The sequence below is a fragment of the Tribolium castaneum genome, chromosome 2 (assembly GCF_031307605.1).
Source record: "Tribolium castaneum strain GA2 chromosome 2, icTriCast1.1, whole genome shotgun sequence".
Classification (NCBI taxonomy): domain Eukaryota; kingdom Metazoa; phylum Arthropoda; class Insecta; order Coleoptera; family Tenebrionidae; genus Tribolium; species Tribolium castaneum.
In genome coordinates this window covers 17,146,369-17,166,659 of record NC_087395.1, presented here as the reverse complement: position 1 = coordinate 17,166,659, position 20,291 = coordinate 17,146,369, and the positions used below count along the sequence as shown (strand labels likewise).

The 20,291-nt window shown below is 33.6% G+C and overlaps 4 protein-coding genes across 4 annotated transcripts; 2 read left to right on the top strand and 2 right to left on the bottom strand.

The window, feature by feature from the left end:
• Positions 1-3: 3 nt before the first annotated feature.
• LOC656965 (uncharacterized protein) lies at positions 4-1,002 on the bottom strand. Its single transcript, XM_963458.5, has 2 exons — positions 610-1,002; positions 4-504 (listed from the first exon to the last, which is right to left on the bottom strand). The coding sequence occupies exons 1-2, from the start codon at positions 687-689 to the stop codon at positions 30-32; spliced, it is 555 nt and encodes a 184-aa protein (XP_968551.1). The 5' UTR covers positions 690-1,002; the 3' UTR covers positions 4-29.
• An 80-nt stretch (positions 1,003-1,082) lies between these two features.
• Positions 1,083-1,478, top strand: LOC656876 (uncharacterized). The gene is made up of 2 exons (XM_963376.5): positions 1,083-1,283; positions 1,332-1,478. The coding sequence occupies exons 1-2, from the start codon at positions 1,083-1,085 to the stop codon at positions 1,476-1,478; spliced, it is 348 nt and encodes a 115-aa protein (XP_968469.3).
• Positions 1,479-1,520: 42 nt separating this feature from the next.
• On the top strand, positions 1,521-2,088 carry EMRE (Essential MCU regulator). Its single transcript, XM_064354620.1, has one exon. The coding sequence runs from the start codon at positions 1,662-1,664 to the stop codon at positions 1,932-1,934; it is 273 nt and encodes a 90-aa protein (XP_064210690.1). The 5' UTR covers positions 1,521-1,661; the 3' UTR covers positions 1,935-2,088.
• Positions 1,962-20,278, bottom strand: fliI (flightless I). The gene is made up of 13 exons (XM_015983193.2): positions 20,144-20,278; positions 19,991-20,087; positions 19,592-19,941; positions 15,648-16,489; positions 15,507-15,601; positions 15,380-15,450; positions 15,080-15,326; positions 11,449-11,634; positions 11,084-11,398; positions 10,734-11,033; positions 6,235-6,926; positions 2,277-2,700; positions 1,962-2,220 (listed from the first exon to the last, which is right to left on the bottom strand). The coding sequence occupies exons 2-13, from the start codon at positions 20,051-20,053 to the stop codon at positions 2,086-2,088; spliced, it is 3,720 nt and encodes a 1,239-aa protein (XP_015838679.1). The 5' UTR covers positions 20,054-20,087; positions 20,144-20,278; the 3' UTR covers positions 1,962-2,085.
• Positions 20,279-20,291: the final 13 nt, after the last annotated feature.

Below are 20,291 nucleotides of genomic sequence, written 5' to 3'. Positions count from 1 at the left end.
GCATTTTCTTCACCCCTTTAATCACACAATTACAACTTTTGATTAACATAATTCCTCATGACCTTTTTCCCCGGAACGAGCCCTTGCGTGAGCCCCGGCCGTTTTTTCCGCTTTTGCGTAACAGCCTCCTGCCTGATCTTCTCCAGCTCGTGGGGCGACGGCTCAGGCAAGCTCTGGCTCTGGCAGACGACCGACTGCTGCACCTGCTGCTCGCTTTGCAGCTGTTCTTTCGACTTTTGCAAGTCCGAGTCGTGCGCGTACTTGCAGTTGTGGCCAAAGCGACAGCGCCCCTTCCTGTAATTCCAGCAGATTCTTTTGCCGTTTATGACCACGACGTTGTCTTTGGCGTCGACCATTTTGACGTGCTTTTGCAAAATCGCCTCTTTGGCGTTCTCCGCTTCTGCGAACGGGTTTTTGAAAACCGAGCTTTTGGGGGCGTCCGGGTCGGTGGATGTGCCGACGAAGTCCGGCTTGGGGAGCTTGAGGGGCGCCTTTGCGGGGACCCTGGAACATGTAACAGCTGACCCGATTTTTATTTGGTTGATGTTACGAGCAGGGACCCAGAAAGTGAAATGAAGGGGAAGTGCGCGAGTGGGGTTTTAACGTTACCTGGCGTCGGGTTTCACGGGTTCTTCGTCCGCTTCGGACGCAGAACTCGATGACGAGTCGTAATCAGGGACTAGAGACATTCTACTGTCTTTAATTAATTATTTACAAACACAAACGGATTTGCGCGAATTGAGGTTAGGTACGCTTGTCACATTTGGGTGCCAACCTTGAAACATTATCAAACTTATTTTATCGTACGTTAAATCGTAACCAATTAAGCCTATTCGTTTTTTTTTCGAACTCGTACGAAACTTAGCCCGTTTAGGCAACTTAACCGTCGAATAATTAAAACTTAGAAACAATATTAATAGTCATGTTTGTTTCTGTTCTGTTGGCTACGTTGCGCTTACATTGACAGTTAAGACAGCGCGGGAGTGAAGTTTTGCGAATCCAATTTTGTTTTTTCCCCGTAAGTATTTATTAATTTACAGCCCTATTTGCTCATAATTGTGTAAACAGAAATTATGACGATCATGAGTACCCGTAATCCCTTGTATAACATTGTGAGCGGTGCGCAAATTGCGGGTTTTGTGGGCAAAAACGTTGCAGTTTGTGGTTTGGTAAATGGGGCCCATGTTGGAGACAAAACGTTTACTTTGCGTTCGTCGGATGGTGTGTTGGTTCCCGTGGAGTTAAATAAACCCCTCACTGAAGACATAGAGGGATATGTTGAGGTGAATAGTGGACATAACCTCGAACATTGCTAATTTTTTTTTTTATAGGTAAAGGGTGTTTGTCAGCAGAGTAAAACAATAAGAGCCGACGAATTTTGCACCTTTAATAATGAGAAGTTCGATTCCAGTAATCACACCAAGTTGTGCAAGATCTTGAACAGCTTGCCCAACGTTTATTCGAACAAGAAACCATGAGTTAATTTTTATTGTGTTATTAATTTAGTTTTTGTATCAAAAATTAATAAAAAAATAATTACTTTTCTAGAAATTAAACATGTAGAGGGCGCCAGTTCAGATTATTGATTTGTCAGGTGGTTCCCAAAAAGTTTGGTTATATTTTTAATAAGTCAGTGCCAAGTGACCCAAAGTTGTGCTAAAATGGTCTTGTCTCGCCTAAATCCCATCGTGAAGCAGTGCGTGTTAGGAAATCGCCCCAATTTGGTTAGCTTGGGCCCCGTCAGAACGGCAGTTTACTCGAAATCGGGCGGTCTTTTGCCGGAGCCCCACAGGACGTCGTTTGGGATAATTCGCCTAATCCTGACCGTGGTCCCGGGTTTGCTAATCGGGGCCGCAATCAGCAAAAACATTGCCAATTTTCTCGAAGAGAACGATTTATTTGTCCCATCGGATGACGACGACGATGATGACTAATTATGACCAAGAAATGAAACTCAGTGCTTGTTAAAACTTATTTATTTGTATAGATTGTTCAATAAATTAGTGTCCTTTATGTATAACCGCTAGAAAATGTCCACAGTTGAGCTCGGTTAATACTGTGATTTTTTAAATAAATTTTGGCACGTTACTCTGGTGGTTTTTTGTGCGCCCCCCATCCGTGGAAACACTTGTAGAACCGCCTCGACTCCTTGTTTTTGAGCGTTAAAAATAGCTTTCTAGGGCGCTCTGGCTGTTTCACTCTCATGTGCTGGATATAAACCTAGAAAAGCGAGACAAAAAAAGTCGTAGGAAATTAAACGAGGATTAGATAGATACCTGTGCCGACTTGTAGGCCAGTTTGATTTCGACTTCGCTGCATTTGGCCCCCAGCCACAGGAAGACTTGTTCCCCGTTATCCAGTATCATGATATCGTCGTCAGCTAAATCATCCTGGCAAAAATCGGAACACTTTTCCGACACCACGAAATAGCCTTTTTCGTTCGAACATCTGAAGAGTCTTGTGTATTCCATGAAGGTGGCGTCCGCGTCGTAGGGCTTCTTGCCGCCGAGGCCGACCCAGAAGAAGTTGTCCGGTTCTTCGCCCTCTGCCAGCACCTGGAGGCTCACCCAAGGGCTGTTGAACATCTCTTCGGCGATTTCCTGGATCAGGCGAGCCTCGTCGGGGTCTGCTTTTGACCCGATCCAGACGTAAACAATACCGGCTTCGTCTTCTTGTTCGAAAGGAACATTCAGGATATAACTAAAAAAAAAAAAGAAATCAAAAGAAATATAACTTCAGTGGTTAAAAAAAACGCAAGGTCTATCTTCAACAATTTGGGCCTCACAGATGTTCAAAACAAATACGTTTCTTTTGCCGTAAAAATTACCGTAAACTTAGGAGTAAACCCTTGAATATAAGATACTGTCACTTGTCGTGAACTTTTGGAAAAAATTTTAATTATCTACAATGTTTTTCCTTTATGTTTCTATATATTTAACCGTATTCGCAGCGTTCTCAAAAATCTAGGGCGGAAAACGTTTGATAATTGCTTATATATTTTTTTAAATGTGGTTCTCGATAAAGTGTTTGCACTATAACTTCATCTCTCAAATTCCTACTGCCTATTGCAAGGGGGTTCAAATTAATATTTGAATTGTCTTTAACTTTTTATTGAAACATAATTTTAACAAAACTCTTTTCACGTAGGTACTCTCCCTTTACCTCTGTGATTTCAGCCATCTTTTTGGTAGCTTAATAATACTTTCTTTATTGAAGTTTTTAGTCCGAGAGTGTGTCAGTTATGTACAAAAGTTTCACCGAGGTTCATAATCTATTCGAACAAGAAAGAGAAGTTTTTTTTAACTCCAGATTATATGTAATGAAACCTGGACCGACTATATTTCACTTCACATCACAATTCAAAAAAAAACAAGTACCTACAGTAAGTACCTCCTTATTTAAAAAACAAATAAAGTTAAAATTTTTATTACTTCAATAATTATTCTTTTGCTGTTTTGTTCTGTTTTTATTTTGTATTATTATTTTTTATATTTTTCAATAGTATTGAGGACACATACCTACTTTTCTTTAAGTATTATTTAAAAATTCATACTATTTTCTTGTACTAATATTATACCGGGTGCTCAAAAATCGGCGCACCAACTCAATGGAGTGTGGTAGAGAATTGCTTACACATAATGGTAAAAATAGTAAAAAAATTCTTTGTATTGAAGTTATTGATAAATAACGAATTTTAGATAAATGATATATGGCAACGTTGCCTAACAGTCATGATCTCAATAGAATTTGATCAACAATAAAAATAAATTATTTTTGAAACGGTTTCCTAAGAAATAGTTACCAGTGTTGGCACATCTACAAACTGTGATTTTTTTGATGAATTTAATTTTTTTTAATTAAAAGAACTGCTAAGATCTGATAGTAAATTTAAAAATAATTATTCATCATTTTGTTAGGGAACGATTACTTAGTACAAAACATAAAAACATTAAAAAATAATAAAAATTGAGGAAGTTGGCAAAATAAGTTTGTTGTGCCAGATTTTTTAAAATATAACAGAAATTTTTTCAAGATTTTTCCGTGATCTACACATGCTTCTCAACAACGTACCACTGAGTTGGTGCGCCAGTTTTTGAGCACCCTGTATTATGTTTTCTTTTCGCATTTATTTCTAGTTTTGTTTTTTTTTTGGTTTATATTTGAAAAAAATATGTTTTTGTTTTGTTTTGTGAAAGCTTAAGTAGAATAGCGTCAGCTAGATTTCGCCTCCTCACCTTTTTTTTGAATAAAGGCTTTTATTATTACTATTACTATTATTATTATTATTATTATTATTATTATTATTATTATTATTATTACAGTGAAACTTACTTATAAAGAACACCCAAGAGACTTTAGAGTCTTGTCTTGTCTTTATAGAGTAATTTTTAAGCATAAAGATGGCGATGTTTTCGAATGAATATTAATATATCTTATAAAGGATGATACATGCGAGTAATTAATTACATAGGTGTGAATATTTCAACGTGTTTTTGACATTCATCGGATAATAACTCCGAAACTATTAGACATAACCCCATTAACTGTATTATCATTGGAAAGCTCTTTCAAAAATCTGTTTTTTCCAAAAAAAGCCCTTCTTCTTTGATTAATAGGAAAAATGCAAATAAAAGCAAAAATTAAAAAAATCATAACTCAAAAACTATTGAGAATTTAACGATTCCCAAGATCATTTTACATAGGTTTACATTTTTGGATAGACGATTCTGTAATAGACGTTTTAAAAGTGTGAATATTTCCACATGGTTTTCACATTCATCGGGCAATAACTCCGGAACTAAAAGACGTAACCCTATTAAGTTTATTATCGTAGGAAAACTCTATTGTAAATCTATTTTTTTCAAAAAAGATAATCGACCTACGATTAATAGTTTGCCAGAAAATTGCAAACAAAAAGCATTCGATTCCCCAGATCATTTTACATAGGTTTACATCAAAATATTTGCACATTTTTGAATAGTTTTTCCGGAATAGACGTTCAAAATTTTGGACGATACAAGCGAGCGCTCCTTGTAAGCTAGGTTTGTTCGTTCGTTAAAACCGAACCAATTTGTTACAATTTTGTCCAAGCGTTTATTAATAGCCGCGTTCGTTATAACCGAGTTCCACCGTATGGTCAAAATTTTTCTATAAAAGAAGGGTATTATGAAGCAACGGAAGAAATGGCATAAATACAAAGAGGCAAAGGAAAAATAAAAATTAAATTTTGTTTCAATAAAAAGTTATAAGCACATTCCGGTTTAAATTTTGAGAAGTTTTTAGAAGCGAGAAAACTAAGATATCGTCTACTTTAAAAGTTTCTATCAATTTCTATCCCTGTAATGGGCAAATATGATTTATAAAATTCGGTTATAAAACTTTAAAACATTGTTATAAAACAATTCCCTGATAACAGAAATCTTTATTTTGTTTCGGATTAGATAAACAATATAGCAATAAAATAAATAAACATAAATAATAATTCTGATTGTAAAATCTATTTCAAAATAAATAAATAATAAATTTTCAGTAGAAGTTTATAATATTTGAAAGTAGTATTAATCAGAAAATTATACGAAAATGGAATATCCCAGAAACGCAAAAAATACAGTACAGTACTGTAATAATATCATAGACTGCAACTGTCAGATTTTTGTATTTTTTTTAGTTTGAACATGGCTTATTTCCAAAAGATTAAATTAAAACTGACAATCAGTACTTGACAAATCTGACCCAAGCCTCAAATTATTTGAGCCAATAGTTTTTATCAGTGTATTTAAATTTGATAAGGAAAATCCAAAGAAAATTCAATTTTTCGTTTTTATTGAAATTAACTACATCACAGCTGTACATTCAAGTGTCCCCTTTAAAAAAACTGACGTGTCTGATTTTTTTCTTGAGTAAGTCCTAATGTTTAAACTTGGGTGGTTTACTATCTATGGACCACCCGATATAGTTTTCGATAAAAAACCTTTTTAGTACTGTGTAAAAAGGTTTTAACAACTATTTGGTCAGGGTTTTAATCATTCTCAGTACGAAACGTCAGATTATTTTAAACAGATTTAAAGCAATTTTAAGCCTTGTGGAGTGAATTTAGAGCTTTATCAGTTGCAACTTTTTCGTTTGGAATTTCCGCTTAAATACAGCATTTTTTTTTAATTGAACGGGAAAGAAAAAACTAACGGGACGTTATCCTTATCCAAAAAGTAAATGGATTAGATTAAATTTTCTTACCAAAAGGCTGAATTAAGTGACGAAGCGTCCGGTTTAATTTGCACGAGCCTCGTGTACAAGGCACTTCCATTCGACCTCAAATGATAAAACTCCACTGCGTTTTTCTCCCTCTGCTTACGCTTCCCTTGGTGTATGATAAACTTCCGTTTAAAGTGCGCCATGAACTTCATATTTTCCTGCTGTTGGTACGTCCTCACCACCTCCAACTTATCATTAAACAACATTTTGAATTTCTTCTGGAGCGTGAAAGTGAACGTCAACCAGCCCATATTGGACGCTTCGCGCCCTTGCCAGAAATAAACAACACAATGGAAATCATCCCCGTCATTCGTCGGTTCACCCCCGTCGCTATCATCGTCGATGGGCATCCAATAGCGGCACAAAAACACGTAACAATCCATCGAGTAGAAGTGCCCCAACTCGTCCTCTGGAAGCCGGACGAATTTTTTGCCCTCAAGAACCAGAGCTTCCATCACTTCCAAATCCTCGTTCCATTCTTCCATCAACTGTTGGGCTTCCGTAAGCGGCATTGGGGGTTGCCGTGGGGTGAAGAGGGCCGTGAGATCGTGCTTTGTCTCCTGCTGACGGGCCCATTTCGTCAAGTCCGCGCCTGTTTTCTGCACGGACTCGGCCGTGCGGGTGAAGTCCACTGCGATGACTTCGTCCCAACCGGCGAATTTGCATTTGAAAATCTGTAATTATTTCGTTAATTATTGTTGAAGTTATAATAATTAATAATAATAATAATCTTAATTTGCTACTTAAGTACAAAAATATAAACATACAGTGTAGCTCGTTAGAAAAAGGAAAGAAAGAGTATAAAACAATAATTTACATTTAAATACATAACACAAGATAGGAAATATCAGTGTAAGAAAAAATTTTCTAAAGACGTATTCATATATTCTTTTAATGAATAAAAACAAAAGTGTAACAGACATTTTTTAATAATATACTTAAATTTCATTGCGGTCAAATTTTTTATGCTGTTGGGAAGTTTATTATAAATTTTCACGTCAAGTGTATTTTTTTACTAGTTTCCAAACGACAATACGGAAGTTTAATTAGATTGGCTGATCTAGTATTATAATCATGTGTATCCGACTGTAAAAGAAATTTATTTCTAAGTTTATGTATTTCTACAACTGTGTACAATAAATAAACATGGAGGAGGCAGAACTCGGTACATCTTGAATATTGGCCGACAGTGAGCCCGCAATGATGCGCATTTTTATGGAATGTCCACAGTTTCTCCACAAAGTTACTCCGTATGCTATTTGAGACTGGTCTAGGGCATGGTATGCTATTAACAGTGTGTTGACGTATACTGATTTTTTTAATTTATTAAATAAAAACACATAAGTGGCAAGTTTAGAGGTAAGGGCATCTACGTGGTGAGACCTGTTGAGTCTATTATCTATGTGAATTCCCAGGAGCTTTATACTATTGATCTTTTCGTTTTTAATTTTTTTAGATATTATTAGTTTTATCTCGATTTATCTTTAAACTGTTGCCATTGTACCAATCTTCCGCTTTATTCAATGAAACTTTCGTTAAATATTTTAAATTTTCTATATTTGTGCTAATATTAGTAATGGAGGCATCATATTGTGATGTAGCCGATTTAAAACATGTGTGTGTACTGTGTAGTTAGCTATTTGAGTCTCTTCTAATTTACAACAGGTTCTGGGCCCAGAAGCTGCATTTATTAAACGAAATTTGTAAAGAAGGGATCAGTAAAAATGGCTACATTGTCACGGAAGTTCTTTCGAAAAACTTGAAGTAACTAGTAACTACATGGATTGGAATACAATGCGAGTTCATTTAATTAATTGTGAACTAATTCTAGAATATGTGGATGGAACAAAAAAGGATGAAAAGCTGGAGAAAAAGGCTTTGGTTGCAATGAGGAAGTTTCAATTTTTTTGAAATTAATACCATTAATAGTCTTCATAATTGTAAAACTAATGGTAGTTTTCATTTTTTTATATTCGCAAAAATAAAAAAGTTATGAGACCTTAAAGTTCAAAATTTGACAGATCGCACGATTTACTGGTCTCACTGCCGCCTGTGGAAAATTCGATTCTTTGAGGGACTGTATCTGGTTAAAATCAACATTTTTAAAAAATTCCTTCGCTGTTCCTCAATTTTTTTTTATTTATTTATTGCACACCTAGATCTTTTAAGAATGTTTTAATGATCTACTAGCCCTAAATAAATAAAAATAAAAATCTAGCGAAAAAAACGAAAACATTACAGCTTTAAAAAACAAGAAAATCGTAATTTGATATCTTTGTAAACTCTAGGTTCATAATTATAAACCACATCTAATATTCATCGAACGTATTTTCAAAAGCATCGACAAATAAAGAAACTGTATTTCTGTTTATACCAGTGTCGATATTTTTTATCAAAAATCGTTTATAGAAACATTTATTTTTTTACATATTTTTTGCACAAAACATTTTGCAAGCATCGAGTTATTTTTTATTTTAACTGACGATCTTACATGGAAAAACATTTGTATATTTTTTAGAGAATAAGTCTGAAATTTAAAAAAAAATCAAAAATTTCAAGGATGTGGTTGAAGTTGAAACAGATCACAAAGAGCAGATCAAAATCTATACAAAATAGCGTGATTCTTAAATAGACCTACAAACTTCTACCCATGGTAGTATAAAATATGTACATGCTGGGAAAAATAGTAAAAAAATTCTTAGAATCACCATTTTCGAAATGAAAATATTTAAATTTATGTTGGAGATCAAGCGTACGCCACTGATATGCTCCTAAGTAGTATTAGCACAGTTACAAGTAATAGAAAGCACAATATTCATTTGATGACCATGTACTTGATCAATGTAACAATGATCACTGTGTATTAGCGATATTTATGATGAAAACGAGCACATTTTGTTCCAATACAACGAATTTAAACTCATGAGTGCCGTAAATGGCACGGATTAAGGAGATTTCTACCCCTACAAAAGAAAAGCGTAAATGTCTTGCAGATCGTCTCTACTTATCCTTGGAAAGCTATGATGAAATTGTGTCGATCTATTTAAGAATCAGCCTGTAGAATGGCTTTTAGCAATATTTTTTCTCAAATTTGTGAATTTTGTGGAGAAAGTATTAACAATCTTTTTATTTTTCTTATTTTCCCAATTACAGCAAAACTATTCGAAAAAGTAGAACTACTTTAATTTTGTTTTATGTAAAATAAACCGGGAAATTGATTGGCTTTAAGAAAATTCTCAATAGTTTTTTCATTATATTTTTTTTATTTTACCTATTTTTGCATTTATGAGCAATTTTCGAGAAAACTATTAGTCGAATAACAATGCTCTTTTTGGAAAAGATAGATAATTAAAGGAGCTTTCCAAAAATAGAAAGCTTTATATGGTTATCTCTAGAAGTTCGGGAGTTATTGCATGATAAATATTCCAAGTACCGGAAATCAACAAATATGTCATCGAAGAAGGGAACAATTACGGCGAAACTATAAGACTATACATAAGGAAAACAGTTTGTTTCATCGTAAAGAGCAGATTAAAATCTATTAAATAAAATTGGTTTTAGCAATTTTTTTTCAAAATTCTAAATTTTTGGTAGAGTGTATTTACAAATGTGTATTTTTTTTCTCAATTACGGTAAAACTATACGAAAAAGTAGAACTATTTTGATACTATCTTATGTAAATTAATCCGGGAATCGATTAACGTCAAGAAGTTTTTTAGTTATATTTTATTTTATTTAAAAGAGCTTATTTACTCTAGCAGTAAATAATATGACTCCAGAAGAAACTTGGACAGGACGAAAGCCAGATTTAAGTGTATTAAGAATTTTTGTTTAATGCAACCAAAAGAAAAACAAACTAAATGTGATTCAAAAGCAGAAAAAATATTTTTTGTTAGATATTATGAAATTTCAAAGGTCTAAAGAGTGATTAATGGATGAAAAAACTAAAATTGTGAAGAAATCAAGAAATGCTGTTTTCAGAACAGTCAACATTGAAGACAATAAATTCAGCTACAGAAGATTTATTTTACAAAAGTTAAAAGAAATAACTTCTGAAGAAAAAGTGCCACAAGATTCAAGACAAGAAAATTTTGAAATACATATACATGAAGATGCCAATGTAAGAGAATAAAGAAGATACCCAGAACGTGAACATCGAAGATCTGTAAGATATGAAGATTCCATTTTATGTGCAACTATGAAACTGAAGAGAACTGAGAGAAGTTAAAGTTTTGGGCAAAGTTAATGATTGTTTGGGAATAAAAATTTCAAGAAAGAAAGTTTCCACACCTAGGAAAGCTGGGAAGAACTTAAGTAAAGAGATAAAACCGAAGATAAAATTGAGAATAAAAATTCTAAGAAAGGAAGTTTCGACACCTCTAGAAGCAGGAGAGAGATGCAGCAAAGTCGTGCTGTAATGTAACCGATGTAAAACATGTGTGTGTAGTTAGTTACGACAGTGTCAAAAATAAAGAAATTACCTGGGGCTCAGTGCCTTCTCTGACTCGGGTCACTATAGCATAATCGGGCCGATCAATCATGTTGAAAAGTTCCTCGCACAATTTAACAGCGGCAGCGTTGACAAGTCTCGTCGATTTTTTACCAATCCAGACGAAAACATCCAAGTAACAATCCAAAATGTATACGTTCTTACTGTTGAGTAAAGTATTGACGAGTTTACCGTGGGGCACCTCGACTTGGGGCAGCTCCAAGTACCCCATCCCCAACTGCACTTGATACAATCGTGGGGGCACCGGAACGAAATTATCACCTACATGCTCCTAAACATTGAATTAAAAAACACAAAAATACCAAAAGTGAACACACAAACCTGTAATGGCTCCTCTGGCGGCAGCCCCTCAGGCTCACCCAACGCCAACCAAAACTCCCTACTTTCACTCCCCATACTTTCCGTAATCAACTCCGCCTTGTTTTTCCGTTCGTTTTTATTAATCTTCTCGCACATGAGCCTCGACTTCGATTTTAACGTATTTTTGGCCTTTTTTCCGTTCCAAATAAAGATTTTCATTCCGGTGTCGAGGATAAAAACATAACCGGGGTCCAGTGACTCGGCACAAATAGCCACGGGTTCGAGGTGAATTGTGGGGCCAGCAATGTGGCTTCGGTAAAATCGCGTTTCAAAAATCTGTAATTTTTAGATGAAAAAAAAAATGTGCTAGGTTTAACGAGTTTTACGTTATCTTCGACTGTGAAAAATCCGCTGCAAGTGCGGCCACCCTCAATGTATGTGATTTGGGTGTCGAAAAGGTTGAGGAATTCTTCGGATTCGTCTCCTTGTTCCTCGCGAATTGTGCGACACTGGGCGCCCAGATAATTGCGCAAATTGACGGCATGTATGGCGGAACACGCCCTCTTGTCAAGCTGTAATCATTTAATCAACGAAATTATTACTGTAATTACGCAAACTTATTTGTAAAACAATGGAAGAATACAGGTTTTTAACAATTTGTAAACAAAATGCCGTGTTCAAATTGCTTAATTGTTCAAATATCAATGTTCTTATTTCGGTTATGTCTTGTGCACGTCGTGTAACGAAATAATTTTTGATTAAATAAACGGTTTTCAAGTTTTTTTTGATTCTCAAATGTGTTCGAAAAAAAGTGACGTATCCACAAGTAACGTATTTGTATTGATCAGAACATAAATACAGTGAATGATGGAATTACACAGAATTTATTATTGAATTTATAATCTTCTTAGCTTGCAACACACGTATCTCAACTCTGCTTCCACTTTTTAGTAAGACTCTTAAATATTATTTTTAAGAAGACCTCTTAATCGACTTTCCTTTCAATGTCATTATGTTTTAAAGAAAAATCAATCAAAAGAACATAGGGCTGTGTTTTATTTTTCTCATTTTTATTTTTATGTTGAATAAGAAAGTGCAGTGCATAATCGTTGTGCAACACTTTTCAATTTTTTTAAGGCTTAAGGTGAACACGTTTTACTTTTTTTCTAAGCCATTCATATTATTAGACAAAGGAAAAAAATTGAACAAACTAATACTCATACTTAAACTTTTTAATTTTTGTATTATGGTTCTTGTTTTAGATAGAATATGAGCTGTAAGGAAGGCATTTTTTTGGAAACAGCCAATTATTAGTTTATTTTTATAATCCACGAGTACGATAATATTTTTAGTTACATAAAACTCATCAACTTCGAGCAACCGGCCAAAAAATTGTGGTTTTATGATATGAATAGAAAAAGATATTCATACTCATATTAATCGCGATATTCGTTTTTTATTATGTTTTTGGAAAAACGTTCATCGAAATTAACATAGAAAATACTTTGTACTTAGATTTTTTAAATCAGCGAAAATTAGGGATTCAGAAGAAGTCCATTTTATAATAAGTAATAACCCAAATACAATTTTTCACAGTAAATAATATTTTTTTACTGTACAACAGAAAAACCATCCGTTTACAGTTGGCCTAGGTAGGTATATCTCTTTTAACGGACACCTCCTAAAGCGGACCCCTCACACATACGGACAATTTTGTTGTTTTAAATGATATTGGTTCTCTTTTAAGCGGACTTTTCAATAAACGGACGCGGACAATGTAATTTGAATCAATGGAAACAAAATATCTCCCTTAAACGGACAGTATGTCATATGCGCCTGTTATTATTAGTTATTATTACGACAATCCGCCATAAAATTCGGGGAATCACATAAGCGGGTAGCATATGGTAGCGCTCAGCTCCGTTTGCGTGTGCGTCATCTGACATTTCTGTCACTACGTTTACATAGCAGGGGCATAGCGGTGACAATCTATCAAATATTTTTTGAGGTTACGAAGTGTTTAAATTATGAGTTGTGACAAAAAATACAGATTCACAAAACAAGAACTAATAAACGCAGAATCAAAAACCTAACGAAACGCAAATCACAAAACACAATAAACGAACAGAAAATACTTGCGATTAACACCGACAACACTTTCGACAACCATGCGACGACGTCTATAATTTACTGTCAATGTCAGTTTGACAAATTCGTGACACTTGACGGTGTTGTCGAAGTGCACATGTAAATTAATGTTCAAGGTTACCACCCTTAGATAGCCCTTAGCTGTTTAAATTTGCATTGTTTTTGATAATTTTTTATAGCTTTGTGTTGGTAATGAAAAAATGAAATTGATGACGCACATGCAAATCGAGCTGACCGCCACTATAGTTTTATTTCTTTGTTATTCAGATTAGACACCAGAAGAGGTTTCAAAGTTATGTGTATTATTTATCGTACTAGTTCTTGGGTGTCTATATATGCATTCGTTAGTACAAATCATTTCATTCTTTATACAAAACGTTATCATAGTAAATAAAACTAAAAAAGCATATGTTAATATTTATAGAAAAAAAAAAACAAATTCTGGGTTTGTTTACCCAAAAAACAAGACGAGTATAAAATGACAAAGAAAGAATAAGGAAAACCCAAACAGCAAATCTTGTTAAAATTGAAGATTAATTCGCTTGGAATTGGAAACGTTTGTGAAATGCGAGGTTTATTTGAAAATCAAAAGAAATCAAAATATTGATCAAAATATAATTGGTTCATAAAAGCACGTAATAAAAGTATTCTGCTTTCTGAATCAACTTTCGGGATGAAAACTAAAAACTATGAAAATATGGACAAATCAATTTTTTTTAAGTAAATATTTGTGAATCTGCGAGTCTTGATGAATAAAATTTAGTATACTTTGAAAACAAAATATTTTTCTAGGAAATTGTATGCTAGTATCTCTTTAATAAATTCATTTTAGTTTGTTTCTATGTATAAATTACTATTTCTCCACTAACCGGACAAAAAGTATGTCAACGTCGGTGTCCGCTTATAGGAGATTTCACTGTATATCGAGCCTTGTTACATTTATACTCACTAAACTTAGGGAGAAATACTATCAAAATAAAGTGAATATTCGCATGTTGATAAAAACTAATATTACATTTTCTACTTTTTAAGTCGCATCCTATTCATAGCGTATCTTTCTTCTAAACGTTTTTTTTTAATTATATGAATATTTGTATGAAATGTTAATAAGAAAACATCGAAATTTTTTCTAATAAACACAATTCTATTTTTATGCAATTTATGATTTAAAATTAAATGAGAGGTTCTACAAAAAAAACAAAAAAATATTTTTGTCCTTGCAGCACACCCTGTCGTCCCCTTTAGTTGTGATATTTTCGATTAAAAACACGTTTAATAACGAAGAATTTGAAACAGAAACCGTCTAATTTGACCCAATTATTGTCGTTTAAAAAATAATGTAAATTTATTTTTCAAAAATTCATATCTCATAAATGGATTAATAAAAAATATCGAAAGAAATCATGCAAAATAAAAAAACGGAGATTTACAAGCTGCCACGTACGTAAAAGCAATCCAAAGTAATAAAATTAAAGAGTTTGCAAGCTAGGAACATTAGAAATTGTTTTTATATTTAAAAAAAAACCTAAGTTATAAACTTCGTTACGTTAACTCCACTGTTTGAGATTACGATTATTATTTTAGAATGCAGATGTATACAGTTAAAAGGTCTAGTTAAAAAGGGACAATATAATACATTTGTATTACATACAAACAAGAAATACCCCACGTATTTTTTTTAATTTAAATATTTAGTTGAACCAAAATTATTATACAGGTTTTATAAATCAAAAAGCAAAAATTTTTTGTCAGATTTTTGAGATTGCCCTGTTTGAAATGAAATATGATGGAAATTGTACACTTTTACTTATCACTCCATAAATAAGAGTAACTAAAATTTAGGCCTATTTGATTTCAAGCCACACTTACCGGTGCTTTTTCCCCAATCCAGAAATAAATTTCCCAATTCAACTGTTCATTTTCCTCTTGAGTTGTCTTCAAAACAATATAACAATCCCCCTCGTAGAATTTCCCATACGCCACCTCATCAATTCTATTAGGCAAAAAATTCTCAATTTCCCAAATTGTCAAACCCGGCACTTGCCCCGCATCATCTTCAAAAAACTCAGAATAATCAAGTGGCGGCTTTTCCAAAGTCTCATCCCAGCGTTTGGGCCTAAAAACTCAAACATTAATTTCCAAAAACTATCACAAAACACGAAAACAAACTTCAAAGACTCGGCTTTTGTATCATCAGCTTGCATACTCAGATTTTTCTCTTTTGCGATATCTTTCATTCCCTGTAATAGAAAATAATTAAATTCTAACACCAGTTCCCTTAAAAAATGAGACAAACTTTCAAAATTTTGGCCTGGTCTTGATCGGCCTCTTCATGGTCTCTTCTCCCGCGTCTTAGTCGCATTTTCCTGGCAATTGGGTCTTTACTAGGGTCTAAAAAACGCAAATGAAATTTTGTTAAAACAATAATTTAAATTACTTTGGGCCGGAGTTGGGGCCGGAACATTGGCCCCCGCAAGCCTCAACTGATTTTGCAACGAAAAATCAATATTGTAAAATTCCAAGCCCGCCCCACGGGTCATTTCCACCGGTTTTGGGGGCATGATCAAGTCGGGATTATTCCGCAAATCAACAGCCACTAAATCATTGATCAGATGGATGGTATCCGGCAACGTAATCAACCGATTTGAGCTTAAATTGAGCTTTTTTAGCGACCCACACCGGCACAGCCCCTCCGGGATCATCTCTAGTTGATTATTGGCAGCCGAAAAAATTTCCAAACAGCCCAGTTTGCCAATCCCTGATGGAATTCCTTCAAAATCCAGCTGATTATCGTTAACGTAGAGCCGTCTCAAGGTCGATATTTTGCACAAAGAGGCCGGTAAACAAGTGAGTTTGTTGTGTGAGAGGTTGAGGGTTTCGAGTTTTTGCCACAGTTCCATGGCGGTCGATAATTCGGTGATTTCGTTTTCGCTCATGTTGAGGCGTTTTAAGTTCGGAAGGGAATACAGAGCGTCAGGGATTTTCGGTAGGGCATTTTGGGCCAAATCAATGTCAGTCAGGAGCACCAAATTTTCCAAATTTGTGGGGAAATTGGCCAAGTTTCGTTGCGTGTTTCTCATATGTAGTGTTTCTAAGTTAACTAAAGACGGCAACTGTCTCAGTTGAAAGTGGCCCAAAGGATTGTTATTCAAAATAAGCGACTGCAAATTCGCTAGTCGCCGAGTTTGGGGAGGAAGCGTCTCCAAGTTATTGTCACTCAAATCGAGGAACAACAGATCGGTTAAATTTATAAATAAAGTATTGGGGATCGAGTCAATGCTGGAAACAATAAATAAACACGTTGGGTGATATTCATAAAAAGTAGAACATGCATATATTTATTTTTTTAAGTATGTGCTTATTAAGTATTAGCACATGCTTAAAAATCATTAAGAAATAATTAAGTTTCTAATACTCTTATGTGCGTATGAAATCACTAATCTGCTATTCGTTAGACTTATGTTCCAGCAAAAAGTCAATTTACTAAAAGAAGTTTTGTTTGCCGTATTAAGAACTCCAAAAAAGTTTAAAGGTAGGAGAGAAAATAGAGCGGTTTTCGGCAGAATGTGTTGCAATGGTTAATGCAACATTTCTTGATCAAGGAAGAAAATGATAGTGAACCAGTGGGCTCAAAAATCCGCTTTATCATTAAAAAAAATATATTGAAAGCGCTAAAGCGATTTTTCTATTACGTTAATAAGCTGAAAACTGACGAAAAATTTTTGGAAAATTCGAAACTTTTAGATGATTTTTCGTTGACTTCGGTGAGATTTAGCTGGCTTCCGGCTCATCATAAACCAACGAGGTTTGGGAGAATTTTTTAGGAACTTTGATGGAAATTTAATAACGAATCTGCATTTAAAGTCTACCAGACACTTGACAGCAATAACCCAATGGAATAGTTAAAAGTTACAGATTCGTCCGTAGATACAAAATTTTTCTATAAAAAAATATTCTTCAAAATATTCATAAGTCTTAGATAAAAACTCTTTAGGCTTTAAAAAGCCGATTTTTATTTCACAAAATTCTGCCAACCATTGCTAAACAAACTTTTTAAATAGGTCAATAACTTCAACTTTTACAAGAAGTTCATAACCATTTAGGCATGGCCTCATTGATGTATGGAGACATCAAGGAGGCTATGCATTTATGTAACTGGCGGTATTCTAAAAACGAAATGCTTCTGAATACAGATAAATGACAAATGATTAATCTTGGTGTTTTTTTCGATAACAAATTATCATTGAAAATGAAAATGTTATCGCAAAAGCTAATAAAGTTCTCGGCTGTATATTAAGAGATATGGGAGATTTTAAAAATATTTCAACACTAAAAACTCTTTGTTACACTTGTTGTATTAGAGTATGCTTGCATTTTGTGGTTAGCTTTCTATAAAACATACGTCGAGAAAATTGAGGTTGTACAGCATAGTTTTGTTAATTTTATAAAATGGAAACTTCCGTCCAAAATTATAAATAACTACGCTCACAGTTTAAACTATTTGGGTTTGGCAAAGTTGGAAACTAGAAAAATCTACCAGCGAATTTGTTTTATTTTTAATGTTCTTAACAAAGTTAGTTTACTAAAATTTTGTGTTCCTCATTATTCTGTACGTAAAATATCCTTCTTTTATATTCATACTTAAGCATCTAATTTTTCCTTGCGTTCTCTCTTAAGTAATGTTCTTCATTTATTTATGTAATCTTTATTGTAACAGTATAGATTTTTTCACAAATTACTTTTGTGTTTCGTTTAAATATTCTGTAAAAAATGTGCTAAATTGTTAATTCTTGTAGTAAATGTAACTGTAAAAGTTTAGTAGCATTAATAAAGGTGATTATTATTATTATTAACCATCGGTATCTTCGGATTTTTCAGGCGATTATTCGTCGATTTCGAAGCAATTTGAGTGACTCTGGGCCTAAAAAAAGCCGATTTATAATTTCCAAAATTTCCCTCGGAAACGCTTAGGAAATCATAAAACGATAATGTGCGTGGCAGTGCATTATCGTGGTGCAATAACAATTTCCAATTTTTTTTAAGACTAAAGTACGGATATCTAAAGGTTATAGACCTCCAAATGCTAAAGAAAACACGTTTTAATGTGTTTCCAAGCAATTCATATTCTTCGGAAACAAAAAAAAAAATTGGAAACATTATTTTTAAAAAGACTAAACAAGAATAACGACGAGGAATTATAATTTTTGTGCTTTTTTGTTTTGTACTTTTTGTTTTAAATAGTAGGATAAATTATGGGCCGTGAGGAAGGCGTTTTTTTTTTAAAAACCGGCTTATTACCCACATTAGTTTCGAGCAACCGACGAAAAAATTGTGGTTTTATGATAGGAACAGAGTAAGATATTTATATTTTTTAATCGCATCAACTCGTATTTTATGTTTTTGAAAAAAAAATATCCAAAGTAACGTATGTTATATAAAGAAATTCTTACTTAGATTAGATTTTTATATCAATGAAAATTGGAGATTGAAAAGAAGTCCGTTTTATAATAACCCAAATACTATCTTTTCCGGTAAATAATAATAATTTTTAAAAATAAATCTGTAAATTGTACAACAGAAAAAGCATCTTTCACTTATTTCTAAAATAACATGTACTACATTTTCTAGTATTTTGGTCGCATTCTGTTCGTAGCGTTAAAATTTATCTTTCTTCTAATTGTTTTTTAAATAATTATGAATATTTGTATAAAATTTTATTAAAAAACATCAAAAAAATTGTGTTAAAAAGTATTCAGTTAGCGCAAATGTTTTGTCCTTTGACCGTTAAAGTTATTCATTCTTTCGTGAAGTTATAGACGTTTCAATAAGGTACCGTTATTTTTCAAAAATTCATATCTCATAAATAACGCAAAAAATTATAGATAAATACAAAGGACAGGAAATGTAAAAGCTATCACACATAAAATGTTATTGTTAAAAATACATCCTACGAAATAGAAATCCTAAATAACCAAATTAACGGGTTTGTAAGCTTGTAACTTGTAACTTGAAGTTAGAAATTGTCTTTGTACACATAAAAAAACTGTATAAATGTCGTATAAGATTTTTTCTTGAAAGAACAGGAATTTATAATCGTTATGAACTCGATCGTGTGAAGTAACGACTAACATTATAGAATGCACATGAACAATCGAAATGGCTATTAAAAAGGGTTATTAACATTTCAAAAACGAGAAAAACTTCCCGTTTTAAGCTTTTTTTTAAATAAATATTAGTATAAGTTATCATTATACTATTATATTCTATGGATTCTAATATTTACTTTTAGGTTGAACTGATTCTTTTAAGTAAATGCTAATACTTATAAATAGATACTACTTTTTATGAATATCCCCCATTAATTCTTTAAGAATCACTCACTGATTGTGGCTCAAGTTGAGCACCAAAAGCGACTTGGCACGGTCCAGCCCTTCAGGCACTTCCTTCAGGTTATTGTGGCTCAAATCAAGCGTGCTCAGCTCCTCTAAATGGAACAGTTCTGAGGGAATCCCCGAGCTTTTGACCTTATTGTGTCTTAAATTTAGGGTACGTAAACAATTCAATTCCGTCAACTCGCCGTAGAGTTTCTCAAGTTGGTTCCTAGTTAAAGACAAGTGTTCCAGTTTGAGCAAATTCCCCATTTCTTTGGGAATTTCGGTCAAATTCGTGCGATCTAACTTGAGCCATTGCACTCCAGTCATGGAACTAACGGCTTCGGGAAATTTTTCACCCTAAAAAAACGCTTTAGGTTTCACCAACTCAATTTTAGGGGGAAATTACGCTAAAATCATTGCGCGTGAAGTCTACGCCCCGCACAAAGGGCAAAACTCCTGTATTTGCCATTTTTTAGGTTATGTTACATTATTGTCAAGTGGACCTAAAATTTGGTTTGAAACGTTTTTAGTTAATTGTGAGTCCAACTATCGAACTCACCTTGTATTTTGTGAATGTTTACAACATATAAATACGCACAAATGATTAAATAACAGTTTTTTTGTGACAGGTGTAGGAATGACAATTGGTGGGGGCGGGGCAAGTTTTTCTTAAGGGGGTCGTATGGTGTAAAATAATTTTAACGGCC